Source organism: Thunnus thynnus, chromosome 3 (assembly GCF_963924715.1).
Source record: "Thunnus thynnus chromosome 3, fThuThy2.1, whole genome shotgun sequence".
In the NCBI taxonomy this organism is placed as follows: Eukaryota; Metazoa; Chordata; class Actinopteri; order Scombriformes; family Scombridae; genus Thunnus; species Thunnus thynnus.
Window position 1 is genome coordinate 21,169,051 of NC_089519.1, and position 21,232 is coordinate 21,190,282.

At 37.5% G+C, this 21,232-nt stretch overlaps 1 protein-coding gene across 3 annotated transcripts in view; it reads left to right on the top strand.

Moving 5' to 3' along the window:
- The window catches only part of ctnna2 (catenin (cadherin-associated protein), alpha 2), a 337,564-nt gene that overhangs the window by 241,922 nt on the left and 74,410 nt on the right, over nt 1-21,232 (top strand). For all 3 annotated transcript variants that reach the window (XM_067584710.1, XM_067584711.1, XM_067584712.1), the window contains one exon: nt 12,710-12,862. In XM_067584710.1, the coding sequence (XP_067440811.1) occupies nt 12,710-12,862 (153 nt within the window). The remainder of the gene's footprint in view (nt 1-12,709; nt 12,863-21,232) is intronic.

Consider the following 21,232-nt stretch of genomic DNA (forward strand, 5'->3'; position numbering starts at 1 on the left):
AGGTATGACAATGCAAAAAAATAAATAAATAAATGAAAAAATAAAGCTCAAAATAACAATCTACACCCTAGGCTAGGGATTTGTCTGACACTGGCACTTTGATACTCAGGAAAGCTTTAAAATGTGATGATTCTCAGTTGTCAGTTATAGAGAACATCTTCTTTTGATTTATGGATTTTTATTCCCAATGCACATATCTGTATCATGTTTGTGTGTTCAGATTTGACAGAATTATGACTCAAAGATTGAGAACGATTTTTGACACAAAATGTGGCTCATGGCTCAAGTATCTCTCTCCACGCCCCCCTTTCAACTCCCTTGCGCCCCCCTGGGGATTTTTCAGAATTTGAAAACCTCTGCCCTAGGCCATCAAAACAACATTGCATCAAAACAGCAAGCTGTGGTTTAGGAAGACCTTTTCTTGACTGAAACTTCATCTCCATAAGTCAGTACCCCTTTTGCCCTACCACCATTTGGCAGCAGGTCTCTCTCTGCTTCCCCTGCTGTACATCTGGTGCTGACAGCAGTGGGGCTTCTTCCATGCTGACCGTCTGGTCCAGGATGCAGGCAGTACTGATGGCAGTACTGATCTGTTTCCCGCATTGTAACCTTAATAAAGTACTAAGAAACTGATCATAAACTGTGCCTTTCATAACAACACTTAAACAGACAAAAGACAAATTCAAGATAAGATGTAGCTTACATAAGAAAAAATGTTAAAATAACAATTCAGGCATATGTAGAAACAATAACCAAAAATGAAACTAAAACACAATTAAAACAAGGGGATGGAAAGTGAAAAACTAGATACTACTAAAATGAAATTATGAATTATTACAATTATGACTGAAAAATGTAGTGTGGTCTTGGGGTTGGACCTATACCCTGGTAAACATAAAATAATATTTAAATAAATTCTAAAATTAACCAGTATCCAGTGAAGGGTGGTTAAAATAGAGGCAATTTGATCCCATTCCTAAAACAGAGGCGATTTGATCCCATTCCTTCAATTGGTTAAAAGTCTTACTGCAATTTGCACAGGCTGCAGGCAGGACAGAGACATTCTGGCCCAGGAATGAATTAATGTAATTATAGTTGGTGGTACAAATGGTACAAATAGGGCAGGAAGTAAAAGCATAGATTACTTCATCCACCTCAGGGATAGGGAATTAAAAAGATACAATTTTTTAATGTAAAAAGCACAGTAGAGCTATTTTAACTTGAGCATCAAAACAGAGACTCAAACAAATATTACTCCCAGCTTTTTAGCTACAGGTCAAATGAAGAAACCAAATAAAACCATACAATAAATAGATTTATAGTTTGGGTTGTTGCAACTTATGGTGACAAGACCATTTTTGAGAAGGTATAACGTGTTTGTGAATAATATGGACAAGAGGAAAGGCATACGGAAAGCAATAAAGAACCTAAATTTGACCCTGGTAGCACACCATTGAGAATGCATTACCTGTAATGTGTTCCATTGGCAATATAGGATTTAAACCAGCGAAGGACTGTCAGAAATTCCAACCCACTTCTCAAGATGGTTTAGCAATATGTAGCTAATGGATAACTATGTCAAGTGCTGCAGTGAGATCCAGTGGCATCAGAACAGGGCTCTCAGCTCAATTCCAGTAAGCTGCTCCACTGAAGAGTGTAACCTCCTTTTCCTGATATTTAAGGCAAGCGATTTTTAATCTTCTCAAAATAATGTATTTAATTATTTTTTCACACCATTGAAACAGCCAAAATGTTTATTTTTATTGAATTACATCATATATTTAAAAAAAGTAAAGTGTTTGATAATTCTGATTTACTCATGTAAGTCCCTTATAATGTTGTGATCCAATGTAAATTGTCATGGTTAACTTATGAATGATGTTTGCTTAAAGCTCAAATGTCATGACAATTGGGCCTGGAATGAAAAGGAAAATAGTCTGTGCCCATTACCCATTACAGGCATTACACGTTCTTTCTTTTGCAAGATTGTTAAATATTGACATTCTAATGGAGAGGACTGTGCCACTTTATACTTAAAGATCACCTTTTAAAGGATAACCTATATCACTGTTGCAGTTTTGACGAAGCTTGAAGGGATAGTGTATCTTGATACAGTGTTCTGGTGTTTGGTGCAGGCATTAAAGTTCAAAATTTGAACTTTGATAGTCGCAAACTCTTATACCTTAAATCAACAGAATTTACTTAAATCAAACTACACAAACCCTTCTCCTGACAAAATACTGATTGTCCTGAACTGTTGTCCTTAAACTGTTCTTCTGTTGGTGAAGAGCTCTTGACATAGTATTAGTAGTCTTATCCTCTTCGGGTAAGCGTGTGCATGCAAACTTTCTGTATAGTTAACAGTGAGGATGTGTGGTTAAGTCAATATAAACCATTGTGTTCATTGAACCAGTGTTATAACACTGAGTCATTGTTTCTAACAAAGCTCACTTAATTTGTAAAAATAGCAATCACATTAGCACATTTAAATCCAATTAAACTTTTACATAAAAACAACTGAGCTTTAACCTTATTTTCTGATATGAAAGTTGATATGATAAATGAGGTGTTATTAACAGATCAGAGGAATAAAATATCAGGCAAGCTAATAAGTGATCCTACCAGTCTGTATCACAGTAATTAGATGATCAGCTCAAGCTTCAAAAGTAGCGATATAAACTGGAAGTTGTTTGAGATGGTGGCCATTTTTACAGTTCAGCTTATGTGCAAATATACTATATCAAAAATGTCTGAAATTCTTGAAAATATTGCATACAAATGCAATGTGCATGTAAATTAATTTACTTGCCTGTTAGGATAAGGAAACAAATAGAATATTTTCTCTCTACCACAATTGATCTCATCTCACTGATCTCTTGAGCCTCAGTTAAGCAGCAGTATATTTAAAATTGAAGTCTCAATCAGTTATAGGCTTATTTTGAAAGTACTCTACATACCCTACATCCAGTCCTGGTGAAGGGTTAGGGTTAGGGCCTCTTATGTATAGCTTAATGCCCCTGTGATCACATGAACTGTGATCTTGAAAGTCTGAGACTGTGATAGTTGTATGTTAGCTTTAGCAAGATGCCATCACCCACTTTGTCTTTTGCATGAATGTCAGTAATAGTTGCATTTGAAGACCGACTTCTTTAAGACTAATGGTATAAAAGTATGAACCTGTTTGTACAGATGCTGTACAAGTTATGTCTTTGAGGCATGAAAGCAGTGTTTTTCTAGGTATGGACCTTTGGAAAAGAGGCCTTTTGAACAGACAAAACCACGGAGAAGTGTGTTCAATTTCATAATACCAGAATAGGTGCAAAAAGTGTTCTCACCCAAAATATATAATGCCCAGATTCACAAAAATTATGTTACAAAACATCCATAGCTGCCATCAGAAAAAAAATATGTTTTAGCCTGTGGCCTTTATGAGAGTTTTGCATTTAGGAAAAGCTGATGAATTATTCTTACTGCTGCCTACTGTGTAGAAAAAAGTAAACTTATTTTTTTAAGTTTAGACATTCATTATGCTTTTAAAACTACTGTAATTAACAACACAAGTGCAATACTGAACAAAACCTTTTTATTAGAGATAAGTATTGTGTTCAAACATTTGAACTATACAGAATAACATTGAGGATTTAAATGTTTTTCCTCCCATAAATTGGTATTCAATAGGAAACCAAGCCGACAAAGTTGCTAGAAATGAGCCATGTGTTCTACCCCCTGTCATGCTGTCTGTAATGAATGCATCTATCAAGTCATCTCTCTGGGCCGTATTTTGACTGATGGCTGATTCCAGGATTCCCCGAAGCACAAATGCCTCACATGTTTTTTCTCTCTCTTTCTCTCCCTCTCTGCTTTGGGATGTTGAAATCATTTCCATTTCTGCCATTAGTTTGTTGATTAGTACAGCTGTTTTTAATTGTTGGGGGCTATCATGTTAAGAAGGAACAGCTGCTACGAATCTTGTCAACGGTAACTCTTTGTTTAGACTAACAATTCAAGATTATTTGGAAATCCTTTAGATCTTTTTCTCCAAAATGTTTTGAGGCTGCATTAAAGTTTCATTAGCCATGTTAAGACAAATTTGCTGCTATCTCAGGAACTAGAAAATATATATTTGGAGACTTTACCTGTTGATAGCTGTATTGAAAAGGATACGTTGATAAATTTTGTATTTTTAGCAACACTGTTCTAGAAATTATGTTATACAGCAAATAAATTTTGAGGAAAATGTAATCTGGATTAAGTTTTTATGAAAGAAAAAACACTGGTAATTAACATGTCTGCTGAGCAAGCAGGTAACTCCGGGTCTGAAAAGTAAAGCCATGCGGAAGTGCCTTAAACCTGCATTCTATCTAATGGCCATCAGGGGGCAACTCCACTGGCTCCAAAAAGAAGTCCAATTGTGTAGACATCTGTGAGAAAATGACCCTACTTCTCACTTAATTTATTACCTCAGTAAACAGTTTCCTAATGAGTTTATGCTCTCAATTTCTAATTTAAAGTCTTCTTCAATGCAGCATGATGTTCATTTTGTAAATTATGGTACCATTCAATTTCAACTTGACAATAAAGCAGGGTATGCTTTAGGGTGTGGCTACGTTGTGAATAAGTCGCTACCACAGCAACAACGTTGGTTAGGTAGCGTAACCATGGCATAATCCCAGATTCACAGAGTATAGGCATAGCCATAGTCATTTTTATTTCAGTGTGTTTCAGTTCATGAAAGTTAATTGTAACATTTTGGTTGCCTAAAAAGTCTTGTTCAACGTTTGGTTGTACTAAAAGACCCTCTAATGAGTCCAATATTCAGTTTTTCCGGTAAATACGTTTTGTTTAAGCCTGTTTTTTGCTAGCAGAAATTAGCACTAGCATTAGCATTATCACAGATAATCATAGACTGTAATTGCACTGTGATAACCAAGCTAGCAGCTAGTGTTAGGGTCAGCTCCACCCTCTTATCCAAATATGGTCACTTCTTATCACTTCTGGCTCTAAAAATCCAAGATGGCGACGGTCAAAATGCCAAACTCGAGGCTTCAAAACAAAAGTCTACAAACCAATGGGTGACGTCACTTTGGCTGCGTCCATTATTTTTTTATGGTCTATGCTGCTGAGTCACAAAATGCTGATACTGAACATATCTGAAATATCCGTTCTTGCAATATGATCTGCTAGTAGGAACTAAAGCTTTATTTTACTTTTTGATAGTTATGTTTAAGCACTCAGTTAAGGTAACATACCGTATTTTAAAATGAAATTAAAAGCCGGGGTGTGGTCGACACAAACAAATAAAGGCCGGCCCCAAATACAGGCTGGGGAGGGAAAAAACAAGGGTGGATTAAGGCCATATTCAGACCAAATCAGGTGTTGCTGCGCACCGCAGCAGGGTTGTATGGTGGTGTGCGGTGGTGTGCGGGGGTGTGCGGGGGTGTGCATTTGTTTGTTTATTTGTGCTCTAGAAAGTAACCGCTGTGAAACAATTTGATATTTTTTTTATTGATCTGATTCACTGCTTACCAGCTCTATCTCTTCATTCACTCTCTAGCTCCCTCTCCCTCTTTTTCTCTCGCCTTTTTTTAAAATGAGTTGGAACCGACAGCATAGCCTAACTTTACTTTTAACATCATCAAAAGAAAAGAAATGTCCGCCCCCCTCCTCTTGGTGCCTGTTATAATGTGACTGTGGTTTGTAGTATTGACAAGTGCCACAAGATGGCTGTAGCTATATTTGAAGTACCATACAGGACCTGTGCAAGTGTCAGTGACTAAATTTTCCGTAACACTAATGCCACAACACTGTAGAGAGCGAACATGGCACCCACCAGACGGAAGTTTGACGTCAAATTCAAAGAGAGAGTTTTGCAATATGCGGAGGAAAATTAAGGAGCGAAAGCTGCAAGACATTTTGACACTGACCTGAAAAGACTCAGATACTGGAAAAAACAGAAGAGTGAGCTGATGTTAACTGACAAGAGGAGAGCATGACTAGCTGGAGGTGGGAGGAAGAAAGTTAGCTAGGAGCTAGAAAGACAGCTGATTGATATTGATATTTGACTGTGCTGTTAACTGGCTATTAATGTTTATATCCAGCGTAACGTTACCTCAGATTTGTTAAGTTTTTAATTGACACTGGCCATATTTCCCCTCCAGTACTTGACCGAGACAAACCGTTCTCATGCCAGGTTGTCAAATACCGACACTTTGTCACGCCCCTCTGGCATCTGGTGACATGACTGGTGTGGTCTGGTTAGGTTTAGGCACAAAAAACACTTGGTCAGGTTTAGGGAAAGATTGTGGTTTGGGTTAAAATGGTCATTTGAAATGTCATCATAGCAACAGTAAACACCATAACAAAAAACTGTCCTGAGTCGCACTTGGAAACATGACACTTGTGGTTGGAAGCGGCAGGCAAACAGTGGTCTCCGGCAGCAAAGTCCATTTCCACTTTTTGCCTAAGTATCTAGCCATCCACCCAACCCACCTCCTCCTAAGAAGGAAAATGTCGCCTTAAATAGACGTCATCGTTCTCATGGCATTGAATAATGACATGGATGCGTTTACATTGGAGTTAGTTGAAAGCCTGGTGCGTCTCATACAGATGCTAAAGGGTGCCTTGTGAATCGATATCAGACACCGAAGGGTGTGACAAAGGTTTTTGACACCCTGGGAATGAGAACGGGCTGGAAGAGACCCAGCTCGCCAAATCTAAACAGCATCACCTCAAACTGAGCCTGTTCATGCAACCCTTTCGCCATATAGCAAACATACAGCAATACTAGAGAAATCTGAAAACTCTGGATTACATTTAGTGACAACTGAAGTCCTTTTCATCAGCTCCAGACAATTTTATTTTTATTAAGGCAAGGTCAAGTTTCACATTCCATGTACATTATACTTACGTGAACAGTCCAACCTGTGTGTAATATCTTGTAATGTTTCAGTGGTAAATGGGATAATGGGGTTCCCTGCAATTTTTTGAAGTCATGATATGTGCCATGGCAGAAAAAAAGATTAGAGAACGCTGTCTTTCTTTAGTAAGAATGAATCAACCCTGAAGGTTGAGAACGGTGTCAGGTTGTCTCATTGATATATCACCACCCATTGAATGTTCTGCTACCTCTAATGGTGTTAAACAGTCTGATAATCCTTGGCTTTTGTCCTGAAGTAATAATGGTTGCCAGGGCTCTGCCTGCCACTAGCAACATTGAGTTGGCTTGTACATCCACTTCTATGTTACCACACATGACAACAGATGTCTCCTTTTCTATATCATTTTACAATAAACAACTATCATGGTCAATGGAATTGGTCAATAAGTTATGGTATTTAGGATTCAATACTACTTGAAAGGGTACACTCAGTCACATAGTTTGAACAGACAATAACAATTCCAGCATTTTTCAGGAAAAAATGCTGTCAGCATGTCATTGAGCAAAAATGCGGGATCTCCTTTGGGAACATAGATGCTTCAATCTAAAAGCACTGTCTATGCCCCTTTCCTTGTTTCTACGACTGGATTTCCCTGGCTAGTGTTTCATTTTGCAAGACACATCAAAATGAGGGCTCTGGCATTAGGTATCTAATGTGTTTGTCCTCAGACTGTTGATCAGTCAGTCCCTCTTTCCCCCTTTCAATTCTCCACTCTCCTCTTACTAATCATCTTCCTATGCTCCCTGATAGATATCATATATGAGAGCTATTACTTAATTTTTGATTTGCTCAGGCTGTTTCCCCTCAGCCGTGACTCTAGCCGTTTATGCTGTGATTGCGCTTGACATTTTAATAAGAAACTTTCCTGTGCTGACCCCAAGGTACCCAACGCTATGTGTTCTGAATCACAAGTTAAACATAACAGAAACTGTGGTGCAATTGTAAACATTCAGAAATCCTGCACAGTGTTCCCTTTCAAATTCAGATTCATGTTTTCCACCCATTGCATGTGTTAAGACTCTATTGAATTGTAAACAAGTTGAGTTAAGGGGGTTTGTCTCTGAATACATGTGTGTACACATGATAATTCAATCTTTATTTTTGCAATCCTTTGAACATTTTTTTCTACTTTTGAGTCATACACTGATCATAGGGGATGCTTGCGTCTCCCTCTTGAATCTGTTTTTGTGACAGAGCCGGGATCTAATCCCACAAAATGCAAACATTTTCCCCATTAAAAAGCAAATATGCCAAATTAATGCTAATCTCATCTTTGAAGATCACACAGCCCTCCCACTTATCAGTGAGCAACACAGATATTCATCTGTCAAGTTTTGTTAAGCATATGCATCATCTTAATTATTTCACAGAGATTCTTGTTAGCCACTTCAGTATCAGGTGGGATTCGCTGTTGTTAATTTTAGCTATTTCTTTAAAAGTAATGAGGATAAGAGATGTACATGATAAGAGGTATGAATGAGGAATAAAAGGAGTAGGTGTGCTTACATTATTTCTGAAATTATCAAAATTCTGCAATAGCAAAGGCATTAATAGCACCATTTTCACATAATCATCTTCAATTTTCATCCCATTTTTCATTTAATGGAAAGCACATGGGTCCGTTAAGGAACTCATATTCATTCATGCATTCATTTTTCAATATACCACTCAGCATATATATGCTGATATAGCAGCCTTCACTATTCTGTGAAGGCTTTCCACAAGAATTTGCAACCTGGCTGCAGGGATTCTCTCACATTCATCCACAGGAGCATTAGAGATGTTAGGCACTGATGATGGGTGATAAGGCCCGGCTTGCAATTGACCTTCCAATTCATACTAAAGATGTTCAGTGGGGTTGAGGTCAGGGCTCTGTGCAGGCCAGTCAACTTCCTCCCACACAAAACTTGGAAACCCATTTTTTTGATGGTCCCTGTGCATGAAAGTTTTTTCATGGAAATAATAATTTGACAAAATAATCTCAAGGTCCATTTACCAGCCTTTTCTGGAGATTTCAACTACATCACACAAAGCCATTTTCATGTTGAAACAGGCAGAGGCCTTACGCAAACCGTTGACACAAGAAGTTAGAAGCACACTATTCTTTAAAATATCATAGCATACATTAATATTGTCCTTAATTGGAACTAAGTGGCCAAGCCTAAATCATGAAAACAGCCCTAGGGAGTCTACATACTTTTGTCCATATAATGTCTCTATCTCTCTATCTTTCTATCTGTCTATCTACCATTCTGTCTGTGTATCTATCATGACAGCAGCTTTGGCTTGCTTCTGTGTTTCATTTAAACATGTCTCCGCAGCCTTCACGTTGCCAGCATGCCAATATCATTCTGGAAAAATGAAGCAACTATTTTTCTCAAGAAATCTTAAATATTAATATATATATATAAAGATATAGATATATATATAACATTGTGTATTAATATGTAAAAAAAAACATTGTGGCACTGCACGACTAGGGAGACAAATAGCTGCCTCACTGACTTATAATGAGCAGAGCTTTTGCTGTCTATTGGAATTCCAGGTCTATTTCCTTTAAGTGTTAGTGAAATACAGAGGGAGTGTTAGAGGAGAGACAGTGGGGGTGGAGCATGGAGGGAGGTGAGATCTGAAAGATTGAAGATGGATTTCTGTGGGAGTGGTGTGTGGGCATTAGAATGCTGATGGTGCAGGAGAGACTGCGACTTGGGAAATCACTCGTCTGTATCATTTCTCCACTCAAACCTACCGTCAGAATCAGTTTCACTGTTGGGCATCCATGAGTATCTTGAGGCCTTGGACTCTCTTACACATATGCTATGCATATGCTGCTGTATGTGCCGTCAACTAGTGATTGCTCTTCAGTACCAACAATAAGAGCTTATATCTACAAGAATCTTTCTACCCAGTAGATGTCCAAAATTGATTTCCATGCTCAGATCAGTCCCTTCAATTAAAGATCTTTTTTCTAATCTTTTATATGTTAAACTTCACAAACAAAAAGGGGTTGACTAGTCTTTTTCATTATTGGATTCAAACAAATCCATCTCTGATAAAGAGATAATGGACAAAGACAAGCAAGTTGCCATATGAAGATTTCTGTAAATAATAGTGCTCAGTAAAAAAACGTTTTAATAGAGATTAGGATACAATAAGCAGAAAAAAGATCATCTCAAAACTTTGGCTTTCATGCCCAAGTGATCTGCATTATAACTGAAAAATATATGCAAATATGATGATAGATAGAAGCATTTCCTTTCTTCTTTTGCTTGCCATTTATGTCAGTTCTAACTAATCATTTTTGACATGATATAAGTCTGACAGTATGTTTTAATGAAATATGGAGTTGCAGTGGCATGATGGGATAAGCGATTCCCCTAAATGAGTACTGCATTCTGCTACTTTCTGCCTTTCTTGTCGGTCTATCATTTCACAATTTTCCCATACATAGAAATGTCAAAGTCTGAAAAGGTCTCCATCGCCATGGGTAACAATGAAATCAATGCTAATAATGACATGATAAAGCATATGCTGTGTCCCCATCCCAACCTACATACTAATATTGTACTGTATTTATTATATACTAATGTTCACTGTATACTAATTTTGCAGTTTGTGCGCAATAAATGAATTAACTTTACAGTTTTATAATATAGCAAATAGGCCTCATACAAGACATGGCAGACATCAGTATAATACCATTGTTTTTTATCTCCCTGATCCTGGATATAAATTTTTATTTCTACAGCTTTTACAACTCTTCAAAGGTCGTTCATTTTCTTTGTGCAATTTAGTATGCATATTTACATCTTTAAGTATACTTAATGTTGTTACTCTCACGGTGAGAGTGACAAAATACACTCAAAACTTGGTTAGAATTAGTATGAAGTATACATTTAGGACACAGTCATGTGTTGTGCCTACGGGAATTAATTTTTTAGCATGCAAATTGCTCCTCAACAACATCCCCCACTCAACCCAATCCTTGCATCACTGCAGTGAGAGCATCGATGAGATAATCACAGTTAAGGCCTGCAAACAACACAGATCATTTTTACACTTATCCAGAATGATAGTGGGGCTCTGTCACACCTTTCTCCTGTGCTGCAATAGCACAAACATAGTGTGGAGGTAGTTCTGGCAATGCAAGATTTGTATCTACCCCAATTTCCCACCTTTCCCACCAGGTGACAGGATAGCAAGGTTGCAATTGCACTGATGCAAGTCTGTTCTCAACTGAGTGAAAAAGATGCAATATTCACAGTTCAAAAATGCCAAAGTGTATCAGCCTTTGAGAAAAGCATGCTGTTTTGGTCTTGCACTGCATCTCGGTACGCATCTCTTCAAATCAGTGATCCAGGATTATATAGTTATGGATAAAGGAGTGCTTACAGAGAGTGTGAGCTTCAAGTTGTTTACAGCATTTGCAGACATGTCATGTCCACTAGACTGGCCGAATCTAGTCTCTTTCCAGAGGCAATAATGATGGATTATCTGCCCTTAGGAAGCCATAATTCCCCTTTTTTCTCCTCCACTCAGTGGACTGGTAATTAAGTTTGTAATCACTGCAAGTTATTTAAGTGTGGCTGACAGGCTTACATATGATTTTTTTGTTGGTTAAATGAATTTTCCCTTGTCAGTCAGTCACAGCTATTAGTCTTCTCTACCTTCTCTCATGCTCCTTCAACATTTTTAAATCAGGAATATGGCCACAATGTTTGCTTTACATCTAATTATAAAAGATGGCTTGAAAAGTCAAACAAATCTCTGTCATCCATGTTGTTAATTAAACAGTTTTCACTATAATGTCATAATTTGTATGTGTGGAGAAGTGAAAACTGAGCTGGATGGAAAAGATTTTTGTCTGTATTAGCATACCCATGGGTGGTGTGCACACAGTTTGTACAGATCCTAATTATGTTTGATACTGGATCTTGCATTGATCGTATTGTCGATGTGTTACCAAAACTTTAATAAAGTGGAATTAATGAAGTGCTTTGACTGATACCACTGGTGTTACTAATTTTGTTATCAACTGCATAAATTTGGTTTCAATAGCATAACACAACAATAGCAATAATGTAATAAAACTGTTTTATTAAACTTGAATTAACTGTGATAATAATAATGTATAAAGTATAATCTTCAAATTTTAAAGATACACCCACACCACTGTATTTTTGTAGTGCAGAGAATTATAACAAATTCGTTATTGAGAAAAGCTTTAAGACTGAACAATGCCTCAAAATAAATGACACTACATGTGTGGGAATCTACTTTTTTCCCTGTAGTGTATTCTTGTCTGTCTTAGTAATGGTCTCATGTGACTTACTCCCTCTTTGTGTAAGATAAAGGACCTGTCTGTTGTGCTTTCTATACCGTTCTCTCTGGCATCTCATCGGATATCCCAGTGAGTAGCATTAGGGCCCATTTACTGTCTTATAAAACAACCAGTCCCCAGCCAGTTTGGTACAGAAAATTTCCATAAAGAAAGATATAAGTAGCAAAGTCTGCCCTAGTAAATGGCCTTATGGGAAAAATGACACCTTACAAGCAATCTATAGTCCTGCCTGTTGAGAGTTCTTTTCCTCTTTTCCACTCTCCCTCTTACTTTCCCTCTCCCTCTGTCCTTTCACCCCATTATGTTGCTACATCATATTCATTACAATGCTAAGTGATACATAATCATTGCCAAATGTAATACAGTGAAGTCATCTGAAATATTATTAATAATATGACCTCTTCCCCATCTCTTTCCCTCTGTATTCTAGTTGAGAAAGGCGGTGATGGACCACATCTCAGACTCTTTCCTAGAGACCAACGTCCCTCTGTTGGTGCTCATTGAAGCGGCTAAGAGTGGAAACGAGAAGGAGGTCAAGGAGTACGCCCAGGTGTTCCGTGAACATGCCAACAAGCTGGTGGAGGTCAGTCATAAATTATACATTGGGGCACACACATACACACACATGCACATATCTATTCTTAGTCACCACATCAGGTATTAAAGTATGTTTGAGAGTTATGTGCACATATATAAGCAATGCAGGTCAGGTCACCATAATGTGGGCTAGAATTAAGATTTCAGCCAACACACACAAGCATTTCTCCTGAGCAATACAAACTTTGCCCATTACATAAGAAGAGATAAGACATGACATGTGCTGCATGTCTAAATTCAAAATGAACAGAAGTTGGGATATTTGGTAAAATTTGGTAGCTACATCGAAATGATCTATAGAGAAACTGCAACATGCAACATGAGACAACATGCCTACTGGAAAACTTATTTACAGAATGTAACAAAACATTAATAACACTGTACACAAGTCATAATAAAATAAATACCATGTTCCCATTTTAAATCCTTTACACCTTTGCAGACACACACACATACACACGTCCTCTAGAATTCTGCACAGATCTTGAATGCACGTCCTTGCTCTCAGTGGTGGAATACCATACAAATAGCTTTTTACCAGACAGTGGGGAAATGTTATTAGATCTTTTTGCATAGTGGTGACTGAGCAGAATCAAAGTACATTTCGCTTCAAAATCATGCTCTTCATCTAAACTGTATGTGCAGATATTTGTGACTGCAACTCAAAGCTTCAACCTTTATTGACTTTTATTTTAATCTTAGAGATTACATGCATGGTGTGCAGCTTTGCCATGCAAAGCTCAGACACTTTGAGTAATGTCGCTGCTTGCCGCTGGAAAATGAACCAAGGTATTAGTATTTTTTTATGTATTTTCTTTCTTTCTGTGTTTCATTGTGGCGACACAAATAGGCAATCACAGCTGAACCACACAACCATGTTTTTTGGGAGGTTTTTTTATCTTTTAATTTAAATGAAGTCATTGCCTGGATAACAGTTGGGTCTTTGACTTGCTGATTTCAGACTTAACTGTCTGCATGTACAGCAAGTGATAGTGCCTTTTCTTTTTGCTATGAAAGACCATTTAAAGGAATATTTCAATGCACCTGAGATGTCCCACACTGAATGCTCCACCAGCAAAAATGCATGCAAATGTCCACCTGCCCTCAGCACCACCTTTCTAAAGATTAAAAAATGATGATACAGTGGTCACAGCAATTGTAAATACAGCGTTCAGGTAGGTGTTTTATCATCTTATATGCATACGCATAGTACCCATGCAGTTCATCATTTGAAATTTGTTTTTTGAGAAAAATATGGTGACAAACACAGATGGTTAGATGAAGAGTTGCAGCATGTGGCAGTAATATGAGTTGCATCTGCAGGATTGTATCTTCATTTTGACAGAGGGGTTGTGTTTGTTATGTTTCAGATTAAATGTGCTTTTGTATGAGTAAATGCAACAAACTTAAAAATCAATAGTTAAAAAGTGTATAGCATCATAACCACTTGCTGTAAACCAAGCCAGAAGAACAATGGATCTTCATGTAAGTAGAGGTCCCTAGTGCCTGTAGCCTCACACAGGTAAATAATAACCACCCGCTATTATATATACAGCACCTATAGTTATTATTTACCTATGTGAGGCTATAGGCACTGGGGGCCTCTACTAACATGCAGATCCATGGTTGTTTCTTCTGGCTTGGTTTGCTGCACATGGTTATGACATTATTTGAGTCCCACATTTTAAGTCTGTTGCATTTATTGACAAAAAACAAAAAAGGTAAGATATAATCCTGCAGCAAGACTTAGCTGCAACTCATGTTACTGCCACGAGCTCACTGACCACTGTTTGTCCATATGACAAGTACATAAGGCAAAAAGGTGTCACTAGGCACTAGACACTGAAATGTTATACCATGAGATGCAACATCAGTTCTCAGTACTTTCTGATAGGTTCTCCTTTATTGTTTCTGTAATCTAATTCGGATCTTATTTCTGGTTGCCATGCTTTTAGCCAAACTGTCTAAATATATTATTGATAAATTCATTAATTAGTGTAGAGGAAATACTGTGGCACATGACAAGACCAAAGTCAAAGGAATGAGATATCAGTAGGACAGTGCCATGTGTGCTTACCCACAAGGTTTGGTGCAGTTTGGAGTCTACAGGTTTCTTTCAGTCACTTAGTGTGGTTGTGGACAGGGTTATCCCCCCGAGAGCTCCATAGTTCTATCTAATTTACTCTATCCTGGGGGAGGAAGGGAAAATGCAACCTAAGTTGAGAAATGGCAGCAACAGCTACTCAGAGTTGTGGTCAAAAGAAAGATAGGTGATGTTGACAATACAGGAACACACAATTGCACACCAGTGGTCAAGGAAGTTATTAAGCGGACAAGGGCAAACTTTTGGGCTTGGTTGGTGCAGGTGAGATAGCAGAAGAAGCCCAGAAGGACTACAGCCTTTGTAGTTACAGAAGTAACATTTCTGTGGGAAAGCCTGTTCTAGGGCTTCTAAGAGGCTCAAGCTAATTTTGAAAGCTTGGCCAAAATTTGGAAGAGCAATGCTGTCATTGTTATGGAACTGTTAACTAGTGCTTTACTCTTCCAAGGATACTGAAGGAGTCATGGAAGTTTGTCCATCTGGTCTACATGTGTTTTTTGGACTTATGATGAAGGCTGAACATTATGAAGGCTAATGATTGTGGTACCTGGGGTGCCAGGGCTGTTATCAAGAGCCCTCCAGTCCTTGTATAAAGTCAGTGAGAGCTTTGTCCATATTCTTGACAATAAGTCAATGCTTTCTCACTTGCTATTGTTCAGGAATAACCATCATTACCGCCAAAACCTAAAGACTGTCCATCCCTATTCAACCTAAGTTTGTCTACTTAGAGGGAAAGGCTGACGGATATCATTGCAGATGTTTTGCAGATTATCCATGATGCATAGACATATTGTTACAGTTAATGCATTGACCTTGTCATGTTTTCATGCAGGTGCTTGGAGAGAGTTTGTTTCTTGGTCATCTTGTCCTGCAGTTGGGTAGGAGGAAAAGTCCTGTAATAAATTCCTCTGCCCTTCGGTGGGAGTTGTCTTTTGTTCTCATGGCCCATTCAAAGGAGCCTTTAGAACCCTTTATGTAGGCCTCGCTTAACATACTGTCAGTTAAGACAGCACTGCTGCTTCCTTTGACTTCAGCTGAGAGAGTGAGTGATTTGTGTGCCCTTTTGGTGGAACCCCAACTGTTTGCTGATGAGGGGGATCTGACTGATGCTACGCTCAAAATCTGTCCTTTGCATCCAACATTAAAACTTTGTGTAGCCCAAGGACATTTAAGGCAAATACATTCTATTCTGTTGTTCAATGCTATCATTTTCAAGAAGAAAAAGAAAGGAGATATGACGCTGCTTTTGCCCTGTGAATTTTTTGCTTATTATGTAAAGCATATGGCAGCAAGGAGGTACACAGCAGTCGTTTATATGCTAAGAAGATGGAAGCGCCAGTCCAAGTAGAGAATAGCTCATTGGTGTGCAATGGTTTATTGCAAGTTTGTGTGTTTGCATGAACTCCCTTACTCCACGTCTACACGGGAGTTGTAGCATGTGCAGCACATTACCAGAGCAGCAGCTTCAGTAATCTGTCTGTGTCTACACAAGATGCATACCAGCACTCAGCCCAACACACAGTCACTGTAGTTAGTCTCGTAAAGCAGAAGAAAATAGACTTGAAGCGTATAGGGCAAGTAAAACGTGAGCGTTTACGCAGCCTTTGTAGACAAAATAGAAGTGTATCTGTTCTGTCAGATGCATGTGAGACAGACGATTTAAACACATAATATATCATTTCTGCCCCTAGGGAATCAAAACAATAACAAAAGACAGAGTGTGATAATGTTGTGAAGTAGCATGGGATCATGGGAGTTGTTGTCTTTGTTGTTAAACAACCAGCTTCTCAGTGTTAGGATTACTTCAGTGTTGATCATTCAGGATGTTTTTACCGGGAATGGAGCCAAATTATCCGCAGAGTTCTTCTGCTCTCCAGAACAAACAGATCTGGTGATTAAAACAGGTAAAAACACTGAATAAAGCAGTTTCATGTAAAAAAAAATCAGAGTTTCTCTGACGCTGTCCTGTGGATACAGGACATCCGTTAGGAGCTGCAAGCTGAACTGCTGTTAACGTTTGCTCAGCTTGTTGCTCTGACAACTTAAGATACAGACGTTCAGCAGGTTTTTACCGCAAGCCAAATTATCCACAGAGGTCTTCTCCTCTCCAAAACAGACTAGCTGCTGCTAACATTTGCTCAGCTTGTTTCTCTAATAACTTAAGATCCAGATGTCCGATGACTTAAATCCTTAATCCAGTTAAAAGATACAGTTAAAAACAACCAAGATCTAAAAAGCTTATCATAAAAATGTGGCTTTAAACTGAGTAAAATTCCATTTATGACAGTTTCTGGCGGGCAACCACAACACCGGAATTGTGTTATCTTGTGCGCGCAAACTCTTTGGCAGAGGGGGTATGATGTCATTGACAGGCGGCCAAATGAAACAGACCGCTACCTTGATTAAAATTACAGATTTCTGTGGGTTTGAAAATTGCCGGGAACATTTGGGATAATGTAAGTACACAACTGAACAAAATATATAACATAGGTCTAGCTGTTTTTAGAGATTTTAATGCAGAATAGTTACATGTTATAGCTTTAAAAACCTAACACACCTCCTGTGCACTGTTACAGCTATTTGTGCACAAACATAGTGCAAATTATTTAATTTAATTTAAAAAAGGCAACTTTTCTGTGTCATATTCATTAGTGTGAGGAAATTGGATAAAAACTACCATTGTTTACAAAAATGTTACTTGGGTGGAGGATGGTACAGTATATAATCATTATTTTTCTCATTTGCACATTTTTCTTCACTTTGCTTTGCTGGTTGCATTTTGTCAGCCATGTTCATCTAGAGAGGGTGTTTTGTCTTTTTTGTAGCAGCGAATACAACAATATTAACATGTGTAGCAAGAAAATTGAAGGAAAAATCAGTTCTTTAAACAATGTTTGATGAAACCTCAGAGTGAGAGAGAGTCTCAGAGTCAATCACTGCTTGTAGTCTTGTGTCATGGTTGTCATGGATGGAATAATCCCTTGGTCCCCCCATACCTCTCTCACAGAGTGTGTGGCAGAAGGATGGGTCATATCTGGCTCCCCTATTGCATGATGGTTCATAGATGGTAACATGGTGTATTAACAAAGCATCAATGTCAATCGTTGTGTTTTGAGTAAATTCATTAAATTCCCTCAGCCAATAGAGGCCTCTTAGAGTGTAAAGCATGTTTGATATACAATGTGCACTTCAACTCTACCTCAATGGCAGAGTCTTCAAATACATACTTGTCAGTTCAGGAGTCAATTAAGACTTATTGATAGACATGTTGCAGCTTCTGCCTTTTATTAAGGCAGATCTCCGTATGGTTATATAGGTCAATCATACTGTAACCAGCTAAGCAGCGTATGCATACAAATTTTAGTTTAATGAGATGATGACGTGCTACTTCAATAAAGTCATATTAGAGATCTCCACCTGTGATTGTAGAACTACAGTTATGGGGTCTCTTTGGCCGAGTGATTGAAATGAGTAATCAGTGTGGTTGGACATGAACTCAGCTTTCATACATTAAGAAAGCGCTTATTTCAAATAAACTTATTAAAGCAAGTTCTAGATTACCAGGAGTCAGCTCATTAGAGTGATTTATACCTTAATACTGTACAGATTTACATAGAAAGTATTGAATTTGATGTTTGCATACTAAATGCTGTTGTACAGTTCTAGACGTTGTAGAGAAAATTTAACTATACACTGCATACACTGCACCTTTATTTAAAAAGGTGGCTCACCTTCTGCGTAGTGTCTATACCTGTTCCTCTGTACATGTGAATACTTTTGTATTGTATTACTAGTTGTATTGTTACACATATTAGCAAATGTAGATCACAAACTTTAAGACGTGCAGGATGTTACCCCTCAGAGTGAGCATGTATCATTACTGGTCCTTGCTAGCTAAATAGCTTATACACTCCAGGCTATCTATATACTTGGCAATACCATTGTCATAGCTGTCATCATCATTATTCATGCAATCCTAGACACAGTCATCATAACCACCATATAGAAACATATAATGTAATAACTGAATATAATATAATAAAAGATATAATTAAAACGGATCATGTAATAATCTGCCAATAATGTAATAAAATGCTGTGTGCAAAATTTGATAACTTTTGTGGAAATTATTACATTATGAATTTAGTGTCAACTTTTGTTAAAAATGTAATAACTGGGATGGAAAAGGTGCTCTGTATGAAATATTGGACCTGAAAGCGTTACATTTGAATTTGTTATTGTTTAACAAAAAAGTTGCCACTAAACCTATAATGTAATAATTTGCACTAAATGTAATAACTTATTACATTTGTGCAAAAAGTTGTTATGTTTTGCACTCACCATTTTTGTTACATTATTGGCAGATTATTATATTATCAGTTTTTATTGCATTTTTAATTACATTATGCGCAGTTATTACATTATATGCAGTAATTATATTAAGAGTTTCTACACATAACCGTCACAATCCTCTAATATATCAGTCTGAACATCCTGATCAATGTCACTGCAGTCATCTCCCTGGCAATAGGGAGGAGCTGCCTTAAACCATTAGCTTAGAGTTTGGATATTATCAAAAGTATCAAAAGGAAAAGTACTCCATTTCATGCCTGCTTTGTTTTCACTTGATTTTGTTTCATTTGGCTCCACTGTTTCCAATATCTCTCATTTCTCCACCATTGTTCTCTGTTCACGTCAGTGAGAAGCCAAGTTCACCCTCAGGGCTCTCCTAATCACATCGTACTCATTATACCATCTTGACCAGGGACAGGAAACCACTAATTACAAAGCTGGGTATATCATGGGCTTAAAGAATTGTAATGGTGCTGTGAATTTTAATTTTATGAACATGCTACAATGTGGGGACAAGAAAAATATTTTCCATGACCCCCAAATGAAATGGGTGCACCAGAGTTGATCATGTGTTCATGTTTAACTTTGTATTTGTACAAATAGTTTCACACTCACAACATGGACACACCTGTTTACCACTGACACCCTTTCACATGTACAGTAACACAACAACACTCATTCAATTTGTACTAATTCCTACTCTAATCTTACAAGATTGCAATGTGGCAGGCAGAAAAAAGGCTTCTATACCCCTTATGCCCATAATATATGACTTTTGACAATCTTCTTTCTTTGTAACTGGTATTTAAATGTAATTCCTCACAGAGGTTGCCTAATTTCAGCTATCTTGATTAACAGAGAAAAATCAGTGGGCGAGGTATATTAAAAGTAAGTAAACAGAGCATACAGACACAGAGGAATAGAGAGCTAGTTATTCCTCTGGGTTTGAGAGGTGAAAATCTTGGTATCCTTGTATCATTGGCCAATTAACACAGGTTCTTACTAATTAATTCCCAAGACTGACTTTAATGAGAGGTACCTAATCCTAACCCATCATCAATCCAGGTGATGAGTTATATAGCTGTTTCTTAGCCTGGCAGTTAATTATGTCTCAAAATCAAAATGTTACAAGAAGCTGGCAACATTCATTTTAATATTGCATGCTCCACTTGCATGAATCCAGTGTAAAAAAAAAAAAAGAAACATTTTTTTTAGTAAGATATTTCCTACTCCATTTAAAATATCAGCCTGTGCACTTCTAGTTATTTACTTGCAAACATATTCACAAGGTTTTAGTCTTGAAGTATTTGTAATCTTTTTTCTTCCATCTTCCTTTTTACAGTCATGAATCCTCCATAACATGTCTTTAATTAAATCATCCGAATGTCATGGTTTAAAGAATTTTACTAGATGATTTGCTGAGAAGTATCACAGCAATTATCAATATTTCAATTGAACTGCACAATTAGAGCTGCTAATAATGAGGATTTTAATGTTTCTCTAGGAAGAATGAGAAATCCTCTAAAATCTTGTTTAAATTAGTAGCTAGGTCAATATTATAGGTAGAATATTGAACTTTCAGTTGAAACTTCACTCCTCTGGCCATGTAAATCTTGAATAAACAATATTTTTATTGAATATCTTGTCTTCACTAAATTTTTTCCCATTGCTAAGTCAAATCCAACAGTATCACAAATGCTCCACAACAGAAACAATGACTTAGACCATTTACAGCATAAAACTAGAATAGTCCACACCACTATACAATCCGTGTCTTCTCACCTAATGGTTCCCGCATCTCTTCTCCTTCACATTATTAATTAAAAGCTCCAAAGTTTGCAAAATCAGGAATTTAAGCGTAAGAGTCCGGACTTCTTATCTAACACACTGCACTTTATATTA